The following is a 21,907-nucleotide window of genomic DNA, read 5'->3' as shown; positions in this document are numbered from 1 at the left end:
CCTCAAGGAGGTGCCGAGTTTGCTTGTTCCTCGTCAACGAGTGGAAAAGTTGGCGATTCCGTCCCCGTCTAAAATCCGATTTCCCAGGCGCAAAGCAAGCAAGAGGCTCGGGGGACTGGCGGATAAAGAACGCGGAAGCTCTATTAACAACGTAGTTGCACGGCGACAGGCAAAGCGTTGAAGGGCGAAGATGCGAAAGAAGGAGAATGTCCAATAATTTTTTTTTTTTTTTTTTTTTTTTTTTTTTGGTTTAGTTTTCAGGGTCCTTCGAGTGTCAAAGGAGCCTTGACGCGGCGGACGGGACAATCTGCTGGACTTGCAACTACGGTCACTTGCGCAATTGCTCAGGTCGGAAAGCGGGAATGACGCTGGGGGCCGGGGATCGTTCGGTGGGGCGTTGCAAATCCCACGACGCCAGGGTCCGGGTCGGGCTTGAGATCCCTTCTTGCTTACATAAGCCACGTGGTTGAGTGTCGATTGACTGTTCCATCTTGGCTGCCTTCATCGCGAAGCAATTGAGCTTGAATTGAGCTTGAGAAGATTAGAGTAGAGATAACTCATGTGCTCCGACATGTTGTTCCGTCTCATATACGCCTCCATACCCAGCACGTGAAAATATCCTGAGCAGTGGGATAGGCATTGCCAGCCACATCCGGTTAGGTAGCATCGACAATGAGCCAAAGGTTCAAGCCACTCATTCATTGTCACTTCAGGGCATGTCATATGCCAGCGTGCCATGAGACGCTAGGTACCGTTCAACCGGTGTGATCCATCTAGTAGTCAGTCAGCCCTGTTCTGTTGTCGTTGACTGCAGTCAGAGTTCGACTTTGATATCACCAACAACCTCATAGGCTGGCAAATGCGGCATTATCATGTCACACCCACGACAGATGCGAAGTGCAGAAGCAGAGACGGAATCTGCTTGGATGCCGTCGTGATGCACATGTCTTCCCCGCGCTAGGTGTTGAGGTGCATGTGCAGGTCAGAGTCGGAACATCCAATGCTCAACGTCGACTGCGACCACCGTCGATGTGAAGGCGGGCGTTGGCTACGTGGACATGTGTTGACGGCAGAGAGTGGCACGGACCACATTGGCCATGATTGGCTGAACACCATGCTCCCGGCAGGAGGCCCAATGGGATAGCAGCGAATCGTCGTCAACCTGTCCCAGCCTTGAGAAGCGTCGGACATCAGGCCTCGCAACTGTCCATGTCACTCCTGTCAAGGTCGGGTCTTGTGTATGTAGGTCTGACCCAGGTTGAAAGACGTGATCCTAGAAGGGCAAACGGAAGCAAACTGGCGGAAATCAAAAAGTCCCCAAAAGAAAAAATGGGTAGAAAAGTCAAGCAGCACTGCAGTAACCTAAGACTGGAGACTACTACTACCTATGGTAGATGGTGAATGCGTGTTCCAGTTCTGGCAAACGGACGGGTGCAAATCCAACCAATCTGAGGGCCTGAGGCTGGGCCAATCTCTGCAGCTTCCTCAGGTTCCGTCATTTTCGAGGCTCTGGGTCTTTTTTTCCAACTGCAGTGGCTGCAAGCTTCCATTTTTCTCTCCTCCTTCTCTCCCCCGCCAACCCGCCAAACGGAACCTACCAAACAAAAACGAACGGGCCCATCAATTCCCGACGGACCCTCTCGCCCTCTTCTCACCTCTCTCTCTCTCCCTCCTTTTCTTCCTCACCCAACATCGTCAACCTCTCGCGCGAATGCATCACACTGGCCATTGTCAGGTTCTTTGCGCGTGCGACTTTTGGCCTTTGCAGCAGACTGGCGCTGAGAAATCAAGCAGCTAATTTGATACGTGAGTGGACCCCCGCATCGCTGTATTTTTGCGCTCGCGCTCTCCTTTTGGCCGCCCCGCGGAAACACGCTGCAGATGGTGGCAGGTGTCGTGGGCTAACCCTGAGCCTCAGCTCTGAGCCGGAACCGAGCTTGGTGTAGCTTCTTCGGTCCCCCGTCACTTGTCTAACCCTCGCCTTTCACAAAACAGCGTCATTGATTCCAAAAGAGTCCCAGCTGGAGCCGAGGTCCCCTCCTCCCACCAACTTCGACCAACCCAGTCACAAACCCCTCCTTCGTCACGTTCGGTTTAGGTAATTCGACAACCCCAAAGCTAACAGAGCCTACCACAACCGACACTTGGTTACTGCCCGCACGAGCGCCGCCGCCCATCGCACAACCCCAGCCGCCGCTCACGGTGCCCTCCCCCCTGCGTCGCCGTCACTGTCCGTCATCAGTGACATCGCTTCAACGCCTTTGACGTCTCGAGCCTTCTATTTCTCTGCCACTGCCACTGCCGGAAGGCGGCTTGCGGTAGAAAATCGAAACACCACCTTTGCGTGTTTGTTGTTGTCTGGATGCCAACTTGTGTCGATAGCCAGAAACGGCCGTTCCTCATGATGCCCAACAACTTCAGCATGCCCGGTGGCAATGCTTCGGGCGATGGCGAATCCGACCGCGCTGCCGCGTCTCAGTTGCTTTTGGCTCAGCTTCGTCGCCAACAGTCCTCCACCAGCCCTAATCCGGCTGCTGGACCTAATGGCTCGAACCAGTATGGTCAACTTGCATACCACGGACACCACGGCCACGGTCACGTCCACAACATCCCCCAGGGCGGCCAGCCCTATTATGGGCCCGACTCCCCCGGTTTGAACGCTAGCTTCCAGAACCCCTTGGACTCCGCCGCGTTCCTTCCTGAAGCTCCGACGCCACCTATTCACGCATTCAATCACTCTCAGTTCCCATATGGACTGATGCAGCCTATTGGTGCCGGCCGCGGCGTCCCTCCTGCAGGTGCGGGCGAGAATCGGACCGCTCAATTGTTGAATCTTCTCAAGTTAGGACAAGGCTCTTCCTCCAACCAAAACCAGCCGCAGTTTTCCCAGGAAGCCCAGCCAAGCTACAACACTCCGCCTCCTATGATTCACGCGCCCGCCCCGAGTGGTTCTGATCCTAGTGGGTTTCTTGCTGCTTTGATGCGTGGGGCGCACCCTGAACAGCCCAAGCCCGAAGCTGCGCCTGCTTCTTCTTCGTCTTGGAACCAGCCCGCTCCTCCCTCCAACACTCAGCAATATCTGCTGAATCTACTGAGCAAGCCAAAGCCAAGCCAGAATGATACGAGCGAGATTGTCGAATCCAGTTTTCTCACACCTCCCCCGGCTGAGGATGATTCAAAGGAAGCCCGCAAGCCTGCTGATATGACCCTCCCCGAAACCGTGCCGTCGCGATCCCAGTTTGATTTCGAGCCTCAAGGTCTGGAATCTACGCCCCCCAAGTTCAGCTCGACTCCACAGTCGCAGCATTCGCAACCTGCGTCCGCCGCTCGGTCGGGAATATTTTCTAGTCAGCATGACGATCAGTTGGCCAGCTCCCCCAGCCAGAGGACTCCCAAGTCGTCTGCTGGTTCTGCCATGGATCCCAATGTCAGTCGCCCCCCGGCAGCATCTGCTATGCAAATTCTGCGGAAGCCTGATCCGAATGATCCCAAGCGGCCTTTAAGCGACCATAGCTCCACAGGCAGCCCCGACCATACGAGACGGAAGCTGGAACATGTATCGTCTCCTCATGGGTTTACTACGGGTGCGCCTCGAGTCGCTCCCAATATCATCACCGTTTCCCCAGGCTCGGAGGCCAAGGTTGAACTTGGTCAAGACCATGTGGAAGGTGAAAGGAAGAAGGAGAGTGTTGCTGAAGCCGTTGTCGGGCTTGCTGAGCAGGCTGACAGAGAGGCCCAAGAGGCGCTGGCCCGTGCTGAGGGACAGAGCGCTCAGGCTGAAATTACCCAAGACCTCGAGCAGATGATGAGTGCCGAGACCGACGATGAATTTGCCAGATCTGCCCAGGTTGCCGCTCAGGCCATCCAGAAACAGCTTGAGAAAGACGAGAACAAGGATGTCCTCGAGTCTGCTCTCGATGCCGAAGTGGCAAAGGAAGTAAGAAGCATTGTGGATAAGGCAGCTCAAGCCGGTCAGGGCCCGGTTGCGGATAGTTGGGAAAGTGCCGAAGCCGATGAAATTGTCGCGATTGAGGAGACAGCGGCACCTATCAAGGTGTACAATTTCCCCTTGAAACCCTGGATCACTATTAGTGTCCAGGAGACGGATGAAGTTCGCCCTGTTTTCCGCGAAGAAGCGATTCTGGACATTGCTAGGCTCAAGAAGGACTTCGACCAAATCGATCGGAACCTTGTCTCGGCATCAGAGAGTTACATGGCCTATGGAATGTCCAAGGCTGGTGGCCTCCGGGTGATTCGTCAGGAGGACGGTAAGGACGCTAAGCTCTTCACGGACACTAAGGATAGAATCTTTAATGTCGCCATCTCGTCGTCTGCCTCGAACCAGCACCCCAAGGAGGCCATCATTGGCACAGGCGTGAGCGGCACGGTTTACTGGGTCCAGCTCAAGAACGGTGACCGGGATCATCTGGAGGACGCTCATCCGGAGCAATACGGTTTTGCTCTGCCCCCTCTGTCGTCACAAGAGGGCGGCGATGCCCCCGGCGGAGTTTTGAAGACGAGAGCTCGTCCTTCTTCTATGCATCCCGATTATTTTGCCGTTGGCCGCGGAAAATCCATCAATATCATTTGGCCCTCATTCATTTTCGAGAACAATCTTTTCAAGAACGCCCATGATCGCGTTGTCGACACTGAGAGACTCTTTCAGCAATGTTCCCTCAAGATCAACACTGGCAAGGCCGGGAAGGATTTTACTTTCAGTCAGGATGACACACTGATGGTCACGTTGGACAAGTCGGGCCGAGTCAAGTTCTGGGATGTCCGCGACTTGACCGCTGTTAGGGAAGGCTCCGATCCCCTGAACCCAATGCCTGCCCATACCTCTTTGGAAATCAAGGATCCTTTGATGACCTTGACCACTACCCCAGAAGGCGAGAAGGCCTGGCCTACGTCCGTCCTGTTGTTGGATAAGTACCGCCCGTATCAGAAGCGCGCCGCGTTGCGGTATATGATTGTGGGCATGAAGCAAAACCACACCCTTCAGCTGTGGGATCTTGCCCTGGGCAAGGCTGTGCAAGAGTTCAACTTCCCCCACAACAAGGAGTCCGACGCCGTCTGCAGCGTCATGTATCATGCTCGCTCAAGTATGATTGTTGTCGGTCACCCTACACGCAACTCGATCTATTTCCTTCATCTCTCCGCCCCGAAGTATGGTCTTAAGAACCTCTCACAGGTGGACTACATTCAGAGACTTGTTGCACAGGACCCTTCGATTCCGCAGCCCGAAGCTACTGCCGTTATTAGTGGTATCCGGGAGTATTCTTTTGCCAACAAAGGTGTGCTGCGGAGCCTCGGAATTCTTGGAAACCCCGCAGGTTCTACTGATGGCGATGAAGCGAACCTCTTCGAGCTTTATGCTATGCACTCCAAAGGTGTCACCTGCGTCTTTATCAAGAACGGTGAGCTTGGCTGGTCTAAAGACAACAAGGTCATTTGCCCAGCCGATGCTGAAAAGGTTGGCTTGGTCAAGATTTCCAAGCTGGTTGCTCCTGTGCAGCCAGTAGAGGTTCAACAGGCCCTGACTCCGGCCGAGACAAGCGCGCCGCCCCAGATTCGCATTGCTACGCGCCCTAATAAGGAGATTCTGCAGAAGACGCCGTCATCTCAGGGTGATGACAAGAAGGGAATTGATTCTGTCTCGACTGTCAAGCCTGATCGCAAGGAAGATATCGAAACTCCCGTTCAAAACAACAATCAGCCGGAGCGGGCAGAGAAGAAGGGCCGCAAGAAGAAGGCTGCGGCTGCTGCGGCTGCCGCCGCCGCCGCCGGCGGCGATTCTGCTGTCAATGGCCAGGCAGAGCAACAAGCCATCCCGACAATTGGCCGCACTTCATCTCAAGTGAAGGCCAGATCTGCTAGAAATGCTGACTCTTCTGCTCTCAACCTCCCCAGTCAATTTTCCGACCTCTCCTTGAACGGTTCTGGTATCTCTCAGGAACAACTCAACACAGTCATTGCCGATTTGGAGTCGCGCATCTCAAATAACATGAACAGCATGCCAGGACGTATGTCCGGTGTTTTTGAGTCATCCTGCAACGATATGTTTAAGCGGCAGCGCGAGCAGCTGCATGGTTGGTTGCAAGATTGGATGCGCAATTTCATGGACAGTCGTGATGACCTTTTCCTCAAGAATCAGTCAGCAGTTCTTCAAGTCGTTTCGGACGTTCTTAATGACAACACCGAAACTGTCTTGAAGTCTCTTGTTGTCGATCAGGTTAACAATGCCATTATTCCCGCTATCCGTTCCACCGTCGAAAAGGTAGCGAAGGACCAGGTCGACTCTAGCCTGAATAAGCAACTGCCCGCGATGCAGAAGGAGATCGAGAAGAGACTCCCCTCTCTGCTTACACAGTCGCTCCAAAAGGCTGACATCACGCCAAGCTTGGTGGACAAGCTCGCGGATCAGGTTCTCCAAAAGGTGGCCACCCGGTTGGACGTTAATATCGCTAACCAGTTGACGAAGTCGTTCAGCGAGCAGCTGCCTGTGTTGTCAAAGCGTGTAGCTGAAGACGTTCACCAACGTATTGCAGGAGATATCAGCACACGGATGGGCGAGTCCATTGCGCGGTTTGAGGAGCGGAAACGAGACGATGACGCGAAGCTCGATCGCCTCATTGCTCAGAACACAGAGCTATCCACGGCACTTGCCGCTCTGGCAGCGTCTCAGGTTCAAATGCAAAAGGAGTTCGGCGCCCTGAAGCAACAGCTTCATGAGCAGAACCGTGATCGCGACTTTAGCGTTCCGGAGCCTACGCACAGTCACACGCATTCTCGTGCCAGTGGTAGCGTTAGCTCGCACCAGCAGGCTGGCGGACCCTCCCGCGATTTGGTCACTTATGCGCCGTCCCAGGCTCACCAGCACCAACACACCCCGTCCATTCATAGCATGGCTCAACACCAGCAGCAGCAATTCGTTAATCAGGAGCAACAGGCGCTTTTCTCTCCTACTCCCCGCGAGAATCGCGAGAAGATGGAGCTCAACAACACGCTGGAAACCATCGATCGTTTGATGAGCGCAGGCCAGTACGACCAGGCAGTTATGCGCTGGCTGCAAGCGGAGGATAAGAGCGAAGAGGTCTTCCAGCAGGTCATTTCCAAGTATGACCCCCGTTGTCTCTCCGGTCTAGCGCCCATTTTCCTTCTTTCTGTGGGAGCCAGCATCGTCAGCAATCTTTCCCGAAGAAGCCCTAAAATCCAAACCAAGATTGCTATGGTTGAAACGATCGTATACGCCATGGCACAAGCCCTTCCCCACTTGGTAAGTGTTTATACAGCCCAGTGAACTGTGCTGCTGCCTTTATTTTTGATTGCTAATATTCCGTCTCTTGTAGGAAGATCAAGTTGTCGAGGCCGTCCCGAAGGTCATGTCTCTGATCCAGGCGAAGATGGAGGAGCTTTTGCTTGCTATTAGCCGCGAGAGCCCTCACGATGCCTCTCTGAAGACCTTGTCCAACATTGCTCATCTTGCTGGACGTGTCGGCGAGAGTTGCCAGCCTTCGCGCCAGTCTCTGGGCCATCCCGGTGCACCTTACTAAACACACTCGCTGGTAGAATTTGCTTTGAGGAGGGGATGGTAGACGGTTCAAGGAGGCTTTTCCCTTTGCTATCTTGATACCCAGCTTCTTATTCTTCTCTCGGTCACGGTTTTACGGATGGGTTTGGGGCAATATGTGAGTTGCCATATTCGTCCAAGGAGATAGACTGGGTGGATTTATGATTCAGCGAGCATGAAGGTAGTTTGCTAGTCATTGTTTATTTGCGCTCTCAACCTGTTATTAATTCCTGTACTATGGTATCTGGGCAGATGAAAGCGAAAAGTTATGGTCGAACTGGTCGAAGAGGTGGCTTTTGTAACGTTGTATGAGCGGTCACGATTATGTGGGTTACGTGAGCTTGTTTGGTGGTTCTGGGCATTATCAGAATTGCATGTCGTCGAAGTAGCTTGCACGTTATATCTTATTGTTGAGTAGATGCAAGATAAGTCAGAAGAAGGACACGAATTCAAGATGGAGTTTTGACAGCGCGATATCATGCTATGATGTGGTGATGGTCTAGGGTGCTCGAGCAATGCTGCGGTGGTGATGCTGTGGAAACCTGGATTGTAGTATGCCTTGCCCCTTATAGGTTTCAAGTTCCACACAAATAGTCACATACGACCATAGATGGTAGAAAACTCGGGATCCCGTCCGCTCTCCCATAGATAAGCTACCAATCGCCTGACTAGTAGTTGGGTCGGTGACGACCAGCGAATCCCAGGTGTTGTATGTTATTTTTTTTTTTTTTTTTTTTAACTTTTGGGTGTGAGTCTTCCTTGGCTTTTGTTTCGATCGATTTTTCTTCGGTTCTTATCTTCTGTTGTTTCCTTTCTCTGTAAAATGTGGGTTGAGAAAACAAGTTTGCACAGGATCTAGAAAACTGTTACGGGGCCGACATCATCAAGCAAAGCTGACAGCTAATGTGCCATATCGACGATTCCACAGTCAGCATGGGCGTGTTGCTGGAAATTTGAGATTTGAAATATAATGCCGATAGACGTTGTCGGTTAATCAATGAGGCTCCGCGCGGCTCCTCTGACGTTTCAGACTTCACTCAGTCACGATGTGGTTAAGAAAAAGGGGTGGTCTGCATGGATCGTCAACGTCATGTCGAGACTTCCCACTCTCGAAACACGTACGATTACACACACACATATAATCAACCCACCTGCTAGACTTATACTTGACCATATCCAGGTAGTAGGAATTGCTATGTCGTAATAGCGGATTGCTACCATCTCTCCTCTTCAGCTTCTCTGCCATACGTGGGTGTATGTACGTTAATGGCACTCCAGGTCCAGGTCAAACATACTCCCTTCTCGTCCACCATTTGCACATCGCCTATCTCCTCATAGAATTATCTCAACACCCCAGATGGCAACCAAACCCAACATCTACATTATTCCCGGCGTCTGGCGGCTTCCCACCACCGGGTCTACCCTTCGTCACCACAGCCAAAGAGGCAGGCTACTCGGTCATGTTCAGCCAGTTACCTAGAGGTACCGTGGACGGAACCGAAGTGCCCTTCGCCGCTATTCCAGAACGACGCGGCCGTGGTGCAAAATAATCTTCAAAAGCTGGTCAACGAGACATAGGGAGCGAACCTAATTCTTGTCGGTCACTCTTCAGGCGGTCGTGGTACCACCGGTGCCGCTGAGGGCTTAGACGCCACCAGTCGCAGGAGGCAGGGTAAGAAGGATGGTGTGAGTGGTCTTTTGGCGGCGTTTGCGATGAGAAGGGGGGGGATGATGTCTGATATTTTGGGGGAGGAGAAAAGGGATAAAAAAAAAAAGTGATCAGATACCTCTATGATTTCCCACTACCATGTCTTGCAGAGAATGATGACTTTCATGCGACTTTGTTTAGTAGGTTGACCGCGCCTGCCTCTATCAGGAACCAGCCATGGACGTCCTTACTGATCTGCCGGAGGAGGAACAGCAACACTGGGGTATACAAATCACACATACTTTTTTTTGTTGGCTTGTTCAACACGCCCGCTACTTCGAGCGTTGAAGCGATGGGATCCCTTGCTCGTATATCTACTGTGAGAGGAACAACGGGCCAGCTGCGAAAAAGGTTCATCTTGGTTGTGGCCACTTTCTGTATTTGAGCATGCTGAAGGAGGTACTCACGGTGGTGAAGGAGCTTCTTGCGTGATGGAAGCGCGAAATGGCTGGGTGGACACTCCGCATAAGTCGCCGCCTGGGTTGTTACAATGATCTGCTTTGCAGCGATACTGATCAAGGGATGGACAGGCAATATCTATTACAAAGAACAACGGTCCTTTCTTCCATTGTCTGGGTTGACAAAGCGGGGAAGATCCCGTTGACAAGATCTTTGCCAGGGGTCAGGAGAACAAGGGCGTTGATTAATGGGACAAAGACACGGAGTCAAGCCAAGAACGACCACCAACTTTAAAGCTAAGAATAAAATAACCAGATGACAAAGGTCTGTTTGTTCGTTGGTGTTGATGTTGCTCCAAGGCCAAATGAATCATGAGGCAATGCCCATCAGCCGGCCTTATATCCTCATGCGACCGTATCGATTTTGCTTCTGTTCTGCTGCCAAATGAACAACACCCTTGCTCACGAGCAGCAAACCTCGTCACCAATTGTTCTGTTACTCAATTCAAGCAGCAGAGATCTTGACATAGTAGATCGAGCTCCGAAAAGCAGAGAGAGCAAAAGACGAACTCCTCGCCGTCGAGATCAAGATGGCCACCATCCGCCGCAAAGCCTCGTTCTCCCATCACGAGAAGGTGGGCGATACCATCCACGTTTGCCTCTCCGACACCATTCACGTTCACGCGCCCAAACCTACATGTAAGCGCCGACGCACAAAGAAACTGCCTTCGCTGAGGTCAAAGCCCCCAGTGTCAATCACCTATCCTCCACTGGACCCCAACACCGGCGCGCCTGTTCCTGATCCGCTTCTTGACGATGTTTACCGCCGTCAAACCCTATCTGAGCTTGAGGAGGACCTTTCCAAAGCTAATGCCGCAAGCACCACGGAGGATGGCGGTTACTCCATTCCCACCCACGGCCAACGTACCCAGCGCTTGCTTCATTCTCTTCTCCAGAATGCATCGCACCCGAAGACCAATTATACACCCTCTAGCAACACAGACACCAACTCCGATCCCATTGAAGCGCTCTATCTCAACCAAGCCCAAGCCACAGCCCTAATCGAATCTTCTCACTACGATCCCAACGTACTTTTGATCGTCCAAGATAAGCGATACTTCGAACCCACTCCCACCGTCTCCCTCCCATTTACCAGCTCTCAAACCCAACCAAAACCGGAGGCCACAGCCGGGAGCAACACAGACCGACTCCAATACCGGCCCATCACCCTCTTCTTTGACCATCTTCTCCCTACTCTCCACCGCCAAGTCTCCGTCCAGATCCCCAGTCAACCGGTGACGGAGCCTTCGGGACAGCTGAGGACTTTGAGATCGGTTCGCGCACGGTTTCACTCGGAGGACATGGATGCACACGAGGTACATGAAAAGATGAATCAAAAGGATGATCCATGGAATGTCTTGGATCTGTCGACGCCTATACCATCTACCACCCCTTCGTTTTTGCAAGGGCCGGGGAGTCAAATGTTGAGATATATCCGTTCGGAGGTGCTGATGACTGCTGGGTCTTTTGGTTTTATTTCTCCTCCAGCGTCTCCTAGGGTAGTTAAGTCGGGGTTGGTGACGCCGCCTGGGGATGCGAGGAAGTATACGCCTGTCCTTGAGGGGGGAAGCACTCCTGAGCTTGAGTCCACTGCTACTCCTGAACCCAACTCGAACACTCTGCTTTTTCCTAACCTTACCGTCAACAACCGTAACTTTACCCCCGATCCCACTTTCATTTCCACTCCCCCTCTCAACTCAATACCCTCACCAGCTCCCGCACCAAACACACCACCAAACACAACCCCTTCCAAAAAGCGCGGCCGCCCTCCCAACTCCAAATCCCACTCCAAATCCCCATCCCCCAAGAAACAACGAATAACCGCCACGACGCCAGAAAAAAGAGCCGAACGCCTGCGCGCCTCCCCCTCTTCCTGGAGCGAGTGGACAAACGTGCAATCCTGGTCCCTTCTCTCCCAAGGTGGCCACCACACCCCTCCGCACTGTGACGCCTTTGGTTTCGACACGTGGATTACCGTCCAGGAGGGCATGGTTGGGTTTGGGTGGTTATCTACCGCGTCCTCTACCCCCGAATCCAAAGCAGAGGTTTTTGGTGAGAGGGAAAAGTGGGCAGCAGATCCGCACCAATATGCTGAAGGTCCAAGATGGAGATTTGTCATCCTCAAGCCGAAGCAGACTGTGTTCTTTCCTAGCGGGACGGTGCACTTTGTTTTTCGGCTCAAGAGTCAGGATAGTTTGAGTGTGGGTGGTCATGTGTTGCGGTGGAATGGGGTGGAGAGGTGGTTGGAAGTTGTGCTTGAGCAGATGGGGAATGGGGAGATTACGAATGAGGATATGGGGTGGGGGGCGGTGAGGAGGTATGTGGATGTTGTTGGGAGGTTAGTTGCTAGGAGGGAGAAGGAAGGAGGGGAGAAGAAGGTGGGGGAGGAGTGGGAGGTTTTGGTGAAGGTATGCTTGTCACTTGTCGACGTGTAAGGGATGAGTTGCTAACGATTGATCACAGACGTTCAAGGACTTATCGAAACGACGAAAATGCCAATAGAAGAAGTGAATTACAAGTATAAAGAGAAGACTACAGAGAAAGCATGTTGGCTCGCTTGCTTGATGGATGCGATGCGATACGACGGGATGTAGACAGAAGGGAAACCTTATACAAGGTATTAGACAGAAATTAAAAGAAAAACAGAATGAGCAGAAATGGTATCCAGAGAGCCGCCCGTGTATCTTTCTCCCTAGTCATAACTCCGTGACTTTTTCGAAGCAAAACAAAACTCTTTTGACCTCCCACATTACGCAGTGCCGTTCCGAGCTCCCTGCTGCTTCTCTTGGTCCTGAACCTGAGCTGCTGAAACGGTAGGGTTGAACCGACCTGCTGTCTCCTTCCTGTCCGTACGAGAGCTTTCTGAGCTGCTGCTAGCCTTGCTAGTGCCATGATCCATGTTCTTTCTGACTCCATGATCTTCACTCTTTCTGACTCCACGATCTTCACTCTTTCTGAACTTGTTCGTCAACGTCAAAGCCGGTTGCATGATACCGGTAGGTTCCCCAGCCTCTTGCTTGGCCTTCTTCTCCCGCTCCTTCTCCATTTTGTGCATCACTTCAGCCGTGAGCTCCTGCTTCAGTAGTCTCTCCAAGACATCCTTCTTGCGAGTACGCCTATCGCCGATGGCAATGAGCAAACCGGCAGTACTGTTGGCAGCAATGGAGCAGCAAAGGACAGCGGTGGTCACTGCACTTTTTCTAGTGCGGTAGTCGGTAGACCAGGTATAAGAACCGAGAGTGATCTGGAGACAACTGTGCAAGTCCAACAAGCAAACAATGGCAATGAGCAAGCCGATAGGAAAGGCGTGGTGGGTTCCCGTTTCGTGAGGCTTGTAAAAGGTGTGCGACTTGGCCAGCTTCTTTTGATGGTGGATGAATCTAGCTTGTGATTTCTCGGAGAGAACGGGGATGAAGGTATCGTCATGCCGGACCTCTGTCATGTGAGGGTCTACGGGGGCGCGCTCAACATCTGCTTGTTCGAGGGCGGCCTGGGTTTGCAGAGGCACGTCATTGGGATCCTTCAAAGGAACCAACAACCTGTTGCGAAGCTTGATCGTCTTGAGGTCTGGACCAAAGTTAGCATTAGGCAATACCTCGACTACACAGCAAACACTTACGATAGCGAGCCACAAAGATCATGTGGTATGTGTCGACCGCCCGGAAGGGGGCAAGGCCATCACCGACAATAGCGAATAAAGCGACAAGGACATTGTCAATGACATTGATGACGTACAGCTGTTTGTCGCCGACGTAGATCCAACCGATCAGGAAGAGAACCCAAGCAAGACCAAACAGAGTGATCAAAACAGCATAGAGGGTGACAAGAAAGCCCAGAGGCCGCCTGCAGTACTTTCCGAATGCCTTCATGCGCTGCTTGAACTTGGAACGCTTTGAGTGGAGCATATGCCGGACATAGTCGTTGAGCATCCGGATGTCTTCTTCGCGCCATCCCTCCAGAGTAGCGTCCTTGGGCAGGATGGCATACTGAGGAGCAGTCAAAACGGTCGAGAAACTGTGAACATGAGGTGGACTTGGGCGCTGATGCGCGCTTTCATCTTCTGTCTCGCCCTCGCCTGCAGTCGTGGCCGTTCTGGTCGTTCGGATAGTATGAACATCCTCTTGGGAAGGGGGCGAGGTGCCGGGCAGGTTGGGTGGTAGAACTGGTAGCTGGGAGAGATCATATGTCGGTCTTCGGTTGACGAATCTACCCAGGGAAGGAACGAAGAGGGAGTTTTGAACATTGGTGATGGACGACAAGGCGGCAACTTCTGGGTCTGTAGTATAGTAGTGTAGTTAGCATGGTGAAGAGTGAGAAGTAAGGGAAGGGTTAGCTACTAACCAATAACATCCAGAAAGTCTACAATGCGCGAGTCGTACGTGTCATGTTCTGCCTGTGGCTGAGCATCCTCAGGGCTGGCCTGGTTCTCTGCACGGCGACGACGTGGCATCAGGTTTCGAAAGGTACCCTGGTGGCGCAGACCTGGGTGCTCTGGCTCGACTTTGATAGATGGCTGGGCCAGAACACTTTCATTGATGGGGGAGAGATGAGCAGCTGGGGGCTGTGGCACCTCTCCGCCCTCATGTTCAGGGACTAGAGGTGTCGATTTGTGCATGATAGGCTGATCATCAGCCCAGTGTCTGGCGCTGAGTGGCCGCTGGGGGTCAGAGCTGGAACGACGTCGACCTGTTGCCGCCAAAGGTGCCGGGGCATCTCGGGATTGAGATGCGAATTGTGGGTGAGAAGGGCGTCTCTGACCCGAGATGACTGACGGCCCTAGCCTCGAGCTGCTCTCGGATGAAGTGCGTAGTCTTCGGAGACGGATAGCGGATTCTTGACGAGTGGGCTGGAATGGAATGTTTTGACCTTGACTCTGTCGGGTGGGAGGAGGGGGAGCTGGGCGGTGGGACACAAGATCGGGCTGTTGTGATGGTCGACGAGGCTGAACTTGTGGTTCTTGTGGTGCTGGTTGGGGATGAAGTGCAGGCGGCCGCTCGCTGATGGGACTAAGAGCAGCTGCTGGTGGTGGTGGTGGAATGTCTGCTGCTACCTCTGTAGGGCGTGCAAGAGGCTGCGGTGACTCTGCTGCTTCGAGCAACGAGGGGAGTCGAGTCGATGCTGTGCTCGTCCGTCGAACATCTTCCTCGGTGAAGTATTCGCCTTGGCTGACATGATGCCCCTGATTATCCTTCCCCGACCCATTTCCTCCATTTCCTCCGTTCGGTGGTTGCTGCATTGCCCCCGATGGCACCTGCTACCCCAGTGTCGTAACGATGGGCCGTCTTTGTCCAAATGAGGAGAGCGAAAGTTGGAGAAGGCTGGAGAAAGTGGAAGGAGGAAATTGGAGAAACTGTGATTGATTGTTCGATTGATTGTTTGTTTGTTTGTTCCTTCCTTCGAACCTCACTCGCTGACTGAGTAAGGGCCTCGCTTAACAGAGAAAGAAAGCAGGAGCGTGAGACACGAAGCAGACACACAGACAACTGAACTTAACGCAAAACGACACAGACACGCGGAACAGAAACACTCAAGTGAATGCATATCATTTAGCACAAGGTCTAGAATTCCGTCACCACATGGCCAGCCTCATGGATTGGGGTCCATTAATGCCAAGGTCACAGATAAGGTGCAAACCGGAAAGACTTGGTTTTTGGTCGGGACAGGGAATCAATCACACCATTGGCCCTGATCCTCTCGTCCCCAATCAGGTCCCAATTTCCCTGTCTTTGACCAAGTGTGCCTGTGACGTCATGCTTTCTCCAGCCAATCACAGCATACATGGCGAGACTGTTTCAGATGAACGGGCATCCACCACGGTAGTATCGATAACCGACAAGTACCTAGATCTACGCTACGTAGGTGAACACTACTGAATACATTACACTATGTATTGTACGTACCAGTCACCACTACCCAAGTACATCCTACATGCCAATGTACATATCATCTTGCAGCCACGCAAATGGCTCTACCTCTGTCTATCTACGACTCTAAATTCGCCAAACTACCTACTACACTACATATATATCTATGACCGACTGGGACTAACCACACTGTACTACACTCAAAGCTCAATCTCGGGCTGCCTGCCCTTATACTCAACCTTCAAAGACGGATCCACCCCCATCGAGAAGCCAAACGTCCTGATCTTGGGATCAGACCCCTCCGGCAGTCTCCACTCGTAGTTCAGCAGCAGATGAACCAGCGCAATCTTGATCTCATTCGCCGCAAAGAACCGTCCGGGGCACGCGTGCTGTCCGTGTCCGAATCCCAAGTGCTCCGGCGCCGTGCTCACCAGCTGTGCCGCGTTCTCCTTGCCTGCTCCGGGCGTCTCGCGCATTCTCAAAAACCGTCTTCCGTCCCACTTGTCCGCCTGCTCGTATACTTCCGAGTTCCACATGTCGTGCGCCGACACGGCCACGAAGCCGCCCTTCGGGATGAAGGTGCCGTCTGACAAGGTCACGTCCTTCTCGGCGTAGCGACGCATCGACGCTACGCCAATGGGCTTGACACGTTGGGACTCCTTGATGACGCTGTCGAGCAGCTTCATGTTGTACAGCGACGTCTTCTTCCACCCGCCTTCGCTGAGCACCCGGATCATCTCCTCGCGCAGGGGGCCAATGAATTCGGGGTTTTGCATCAGGTTGGTCATGACCTGGCACGTCAAGTCGGACGTGGTGTGGATGGCCACCAGGGACAGCACCAGCTGCGCAACTGCTGGGTCGTAGTACTCGCCCTTGGCCGTCCGCTCAAACCACTCAATCGCGTCGTCGTGCTGAGCTTTGCCGCCGTTGGCTGCCTTTTCTTGACGTCTCTTCTTGAGGACCGGGTCGAGGATGCTGCGCGCTACGCGGACGTCGGCGCGGGCGCGCTGGCAGGACGGGAGGAACCAGTGGACGATGGGCCGGAGGGCGGCGGGCCAGAGACGAAGATCTTCGGCGGCGCCGAACCCGTCGATTGTGTACTGCTGGGTAACCTTGAGCCATTCCACGTTGCGGCAGAGTTCCTCGCCGAGGAAGACGCGGGAAGAGATGCGGGCGACGATGGGGAGAATCTTTGAGCGAAGGTTGATGGTGGACCACTCGCCGTTGGCTGCTTTGGGGAGGATGGCTTCCATCGCCATGGAAGTTTCCTGGGCGAGGGGCTCAGTGACCTTGTCTGTCATTGTTTGTCAGCTTCGTCACTTCGTCTCGGTCAACGCATTGTTTAACCTACTCAGGTACTTGGTAAGATCCCTCATGATAACCTCCTGGACAATGTGCGATTCCCGGCTAACCTCACCGAACCCTTCAAAGCCAGGGAGATGCCCATGGAAAGCCTAGTTCTTCCGGTAAGCCTCAGCCCTCACTTGATATCTCACCATGGATGGAAGGGGTAACAAACCTTATAAGTCCACCTCGTAAAGCTCAACCGATCGTCATTCTTGATCTCATTGGCCATTCGCGGCGGCAACACTATGGCCTCACCAAAGTCGCTGATGACACGGCAAGGCTTGTTGGGGTTGGCCTTGAACCAGTTCGCAAGCATCGGTCGAGAGCCATGCACAAACTCCTTCTTTGGTCTCGTGTCGCTAAACTCGAGGGGACCCTTTGGGTTGAGGTGCTTGATGTTCTTGGGGAATCTCGGTCCTTGGAGGGAGTACACGACGACGGCCAAGAGAAAAGCCGTGACAAGGTAGGAGAAGGGCGTCGCCGAGGGGTCGGTGATGGATATGATGTCGAGCCGCTCCATCCACGAGGGGATGGAGCTTGGTGTGGCCGAGGGGTTGGCCATGGTTGTTGTGTTGGTGTTCACTGGAGACTGTAGTGGTATTGTAATGCTCTTGATGAACTTGGAAAGGTATGAGTTGAGAGCAGGGTGTTCAAGATACAAGCAGTCGAAGACAGTCAAGATCTTTATACGTCCTGTCAGTACATCTGGGTAACATAAAACCGGAAGCTTGTTGTCCCCACCCCCAACGTTATCCATTTTCATAACTCATTTATGAAACGGCACAACATCCTTGCTTTGTCGACTATATGACTGTCTCTTGCATAAAGTCCAAAGCATTGTCGGGATACGAACCCAGACGGACGAGCCCCTTGCCGGTTACCGACACGTCAGTATGTAATGGAAATGGTGGGATTTGTCTAGGAGTTAGGGATACAAAGTAGGAACGTTCAGGCTAAAATAAAATTCTATGGATCGGAGGAAGCCGAAGTGACTTTCCGGAGCGGCTCTTTCTATTCCAATCATGGATGGAATGGTTTTGATGCGAAATTGTGATTCGGGCATGTATCGTCAACCTTGATTGATCTCGCTTGCGGTGTGCCCTGTACAAGAACACCAACCAACTCTACCCCTGTTTGTGACTCGTTATTCACAATCCTTTTAGCAGGCAAAGTACATACCTACTCTGTACTAAACATCACTTCTTTTCATGTTCTGCCGTCTGACGAAGGCTCCAAAGCCGAGTGACTCCCTTTGTCTCCCCTTCTCTTCTTCCAGCATCTTCCATGTCTGCCATAACAACCCGAGACACCTCCCTCTCGTCAAGCTACACCGTATGTATTGCTCACAACTCCACGCATACCGCCGATCCCAAAGGCCTCGAAGGCCAATTTACCCTGTCCTGGCCTGTCTTCCTCGTTGCCGTTGGCTGGCCTATTCAAGCGAAAGCAACGCTACCGATCCGCACCATGCCGGCACGGAGAGCTGCCGGGGACCCACATCTCCGGGTGCATAGACTGCATAAAAGTGCACAACCCATGAATAAGTGAGGGATAAGTGGTGAATAAGCTTAGTACAGATTGCATAACCCATAAAAGGGGGTCCCTATCCCTGAACGGACAATCACCTTCGTTGTGATTGGCGGTTCACCATCCAAGAAAGAAGTAGGAGACGGGAAAACAACTTGACAAGCCATCACAAGTTGCGGGACACGGTAACAGTGTCATCATATGGAAAACGCCAGCCAAAAAGGATACGAAAAAAAACATACAACACCTGGGATTCGCTGGTCGTCACCGACCCAACTACTAGTCAGGCGATTGGTAGCTTATCTATGGGAGAGCGGACGGGATCCCGAGTTTTCTACCATCTATGGTCGTATGTGCTTGATTTGCCTTGACTCCCTACCTATTAACCCAAGGATAGAATAGTTGAGTTTTGCCATAGATCAACTATCGAATATCAACGACCTCCAATTTGTACTTGTACCCTAACTAAGCAGGCTTCTCCCTCGTCCCCTTTGCCGACACCGCCTCGGTCTTATACACAAGCATTGAAGGCCGTAATCAGAGACTTCTTCCCAGTCCAAAGGACACAGTAACTGCCGTTGCTGAAATCCTCCAGAATCCGTAGGCAGTTCCATTGAGGGCTGAGTTTAGTTAAGGGCTCAGTCGAATTGTTGTGAATGCGTCGGATAATAAAGGCTTCTCCATAGCTTAATGGTTCGTTGAGGACGAGGTATCTGATTGTGAGGGGAATAAGGCTATGGTATTTGTTGGAGGTGCGGTTGGTTCGGAAGCTACTGGCTTCCTCTTATCGACGCTGTCAATAAGGTCGTCGGGGTAGCCAGGTTTGGAATCGCATGCACTTCAAGGTTAGGTGGGTACCTTACTCACTGTAGGATTCATCGCTATATAGCTTTTTTTTTTTTTTAGTATGGATGGATTAGATGTTGAACCCTCACCACCGATCTTCTGGAAGATCTGATGATTCCTACGCTACTCGTTAGGATTAGAACCGTTTCCCTCCCCCTTGGCGCAACTAGGGGTCAGGCAGTCCTAACGGGTATGTACATGCGTATAGTGCATCTAAAAGTCATGCATGCATTTCCGAGAAACCCATTTACATCTAGCAGACAGTTCTCACGTAGTGAGCAGAGACGGGATCACACAGGAAGTAACAATAACTAACTGTTTTATAAACCATACTTTGCAAAGTAATCATCACATACGACCATACCCACTGGAAAACTCGGGATCCCGTCCGCTCTCCCATAGATAAGCCAGTGAGGGCCAGACTAGTAGTTGGGTCGGTGACGACCAGCGAATCCCTGGTGTTGTATGTTTTTGTTCATGTTTTTTGTTCATGTTTTTTTCATGTTCTTTTTGAGGTTTTCTTTCGAGCACCTCTAGGTACACACCCGACTTTTTGGTCCTCCGGGATTATGATACTATTGCCAGGTACACTGATTCGCCCGGGGCAGAAAAGTTGAGGCCCGTGCTAGGCTCTTCCTAGTCAAAATAGTTGCGGCCTTTGACATTATACCTCGGGTATACTCCTACTACGTATCTGATCTTGGGTTCTAGGCAATTACTAGATAGAAAAATTCAAATAGGACTCTAGCCAATGTCTTTTCGAATCGTCGTAATCCCTATCACAGTTTTGCAACCGTCTCTCCTAACTACAACGAGCGGTATCGTATTGGAAAGGTCCCATCAATTTTGTCATGGACGAGACTGATTCGTGCGTGTGCCTTCTCATATGCCTCATATATTAATCGGACACTTCTCGAGTCCTAGCATAGGCAAAGGTAATGTGAATCCTCGCTGCATCAGATACAACCACCTCCCAAAGTAAGTACTGTGGAGTTTATGATAGTTGGTCGTCTCCTAAACTGGTATCATAGAAGGAGAGTGCGTAAATAGCGAGATAAACAAGATTTAGAGTTAAAGACAGAAAACAACGTGGGACGGGAGCATATCTGTGTTTTATAAATCCAACAATAAGTCCAGTGAATGAGGACATACTCGCAGTTTGGGCGAGGCAAGGGCCGACAAAGATGAAGCATCTCAATTTGATCAGTGATGAAATGCGTCAAATGAGAGCGGGAATACCAGTGAAGACATCAGCGTACACACCTTTCCAACACAATCACAATTCAAAGCAGTAGAGATTTCCCACATCTCCAGTCTATCTTGAAAGGCGATCGATAGCTGAGATACCATCAATTGCCGATTTTTGATAGACGATCTATAATCGCATCGCTGCACCTGTTCCGTGGAAAGGTCCTTGATGCACCTCCGTTGCCTCCAGCTCGCAAACAGGATGAGCATCAGATGTCTTCTCTGGTTCCGTAGACTGTCCAAAATGGGATTGAATATAGGGAAGATCGTGAGCGTGTACGTCAGGTTCCGAGTATCCGCTCTCTGCCAATGTCTTTCTTCGCCTGTCTCGTTTCAACCAAAAGACGAGGCAACCGACGGCTACCAATGTGAGAAGAGGTCCGGCCACGACGCCGGCTATCCAGGCTCTTGATGAAGCACGCCTTGCATTTGTCTCAGGGATGAGATTCCCGTCAATTGTTGTGCTTGATGTAGGCGTTGAATTGCTGGTGGTGGTAGATAGATTGTTTTCTGATTTGTTTGACGAGCTCACCACTATCCCTGTGTTTGATTCAGTTTCTGGTGAAATGTTCGACGAGCTCACTGGTCTAGGTTGGGTGACGATTGAGGTGTATATTCCCGATGATATCGTCACGGTGATATGTTGCGTTATCTCCACGGTTGTTTGATCTTGGCTATCACTCGAGAAGCGGTTGTAGTATGCTGAGGAGACGGAGGCTACCGCACTCGGGTCTACTTCTTGGTAGATTGTAGGAACTGCCTCGTACCATGAGGTACATACCCAGTCCATCCAGCTTGTGAGTGGTGAGGGAAACCTGTCAAAGATAGTAGTACCCCGGCAGTCTGGGTATTTGCCTCCACTGTAAGAAGAGAGGGTCAGCTTAGGCATCCGGTAACCTTTCATAAGTAAGCTTGCAAAGGGATTTAACACACCAAGTGCTATGTGGCTTTCCATTGAACAATAAAACTGAACCATCACACCCGACCGCAAAGTCGCATTGGGCTTTGGACGCACAGCAAGCGGCGTAACTGGAAGAGTACATAAATCTCTCCCCCGGTACACAGGACACAGGGACCGCTCAATGAGAGCAAGTTAGCACAGAGCGAAAGCCCAAATAAATATAAGGCGTAGGACGTACCGTCTCCATAGGAATAGATATAGGTGCCCTTCACGTCGCCTGTTGGGAGGGTGGTTTGAGCTTCCGGAGCTGCCGAGATAACCACAGGAATGCTGTCTTGAGCTGCTACCGAGCTAAATATGCCCAAGAGGCATACCCAGGCAAGTCGTATACCCAGTTGAAGGTCACAAATTCTGGCTCTGGAGGCCATGGTGCTCCGA

The 21,907-nt window shown here is 51.9% G+C and overlaps 6 protein-coding genes across 6 annotated transcripts; 2 read left to right on the top strand and 4 right to left on the bottom strand.

Annotated features, from left to right (window-relative positions):
- Positions 1-2,134: 2,134 nt before the first annotated feature.
- Positions 2,135-2,415, bottom strand: NEUTE1DRAFT_117506 (uncharacterized protein; the record flags this gene model as incomplete). The annotated part of the gene is made up of 1 exon (XM_009854104.1): positions 2,135-2,415. The coding sequence occupies one exon, from the start codon at positions 2,401-2,403 to the stop codon at positions 2,239-2,241; it is 165 nt and encodes a 54-aa protein (XP_009852406.1).
- Positions 2,405-7,764, top strand: NEUTE1DRAFT_65709 (uncharacterized protein; the record flags this gene model as incomplete). Its single annotated transcript, XM_009854103.1, has 2 exons — positions 2,405-7,276; positions 7,350-7,764. 2 exons carry the CDS (start codon positions 2,405-2,407, stop codon positions 7,551-7,553), a joined length of 5,076 nt encoding a protein of 1,691 aa, XP_009852405.1.
- Positions 7,765-10,266: 2,502 nt separating this feature from the next.
- NEUTE1DRAFT_138926 (uncharacterized protein) lies at positions 10,267-12,238 on the top strand (the record flags this gene model as incomplete). The annotated part of the gene is made up of 2 exons (XM_009854102.1): positions 10,267-12,144; positions 12,200-12,238. 2 exons carry the CDS (start codon positions 10,267-10,269, stop codon positions 12,236-12,238), a joined length of 1,917 nt encoding a protein of 638 aa, XP_009852404.1.
- A 226-nt stretch (positions 12,239-12,464) lies between these two features.
- Positions 12,465-14,972, bottom strand: NEUTE1DRAFT_65706 (uncharacterized protein; the record flags this gene model as incomplete). The annotated part of the gene is made up of 3 exons (XM_009854101.1): positions 12,465-13,303; positions 13,356-14,012; positions 14,078-14,972. 3 exons carry the CDS (start codon positions 14,970-14,972, stop codon positions 12,486-12,488), a joined length of 2,370 nt encoding a protein of 789 aa, XP_009852403.1.
- Positions 14,973-15,800: 828 nt separating this feature from the next.
- Positions 15,801-17,643, bottom strand: NEUTE1DRAFT_84384 (uncharacterized protein; the record flags this gene model as incomplete). Its single annotated transcript, XM_009854100.1, has 3 exons — positions 15,801-16,894; positions 16,952-17,054; positions 17,120-17,643. 3 exons carry the CDS (start codon positions 17,507-17,509, stop codon positions 15,801-15,803), a joined length of 1,587 nt encoding a protein of 528 aa, XP_009852402.1.
- Positions 17,644-20,695: 3,052 nt separating this feature from the next.
- On the bottom strand, positions 20,696-21,897 carry NEUTE1DRAFT_102103 (uncharacterized protein; the record flags this gene model as incomplete). The annotated part of the gene is made up of 3 exons (XM_009854099.1): positions 20,696-21,383; positions 21,502-21,646; positions 21,708-21,897. The coding sequence occupies 3 exons, from the start codon at positions 21,895-21,897 to the stop codon at positions 20,696-20,698; spliced, it is 1,023 nt and encodes a 340-aa protein (XP_009852401.1).
- Positions 21,898-21,907: the final 10 nt, after the last annotated feature.

The sequence above is a fragment of the Neurospora tetrasperma genome (genome assembly GCF_000213175.1).
Source record: "Neurospora tetrasperma FGSC 2508 unplaced genomic scaffold NEUTE1scaffold_4, whole genome shotgun sequence".
NCBI lineage: Eukaryota > Fungi > Ascomycota > Sordariomycetes > Sordariales > Sordariaceae > Neurospora > Neurospora tetrasperma.
Note: the sequence above shows the minus strand (reverse complement) of the source record. Positions and strands in the feature narration are given on the sequence as shown.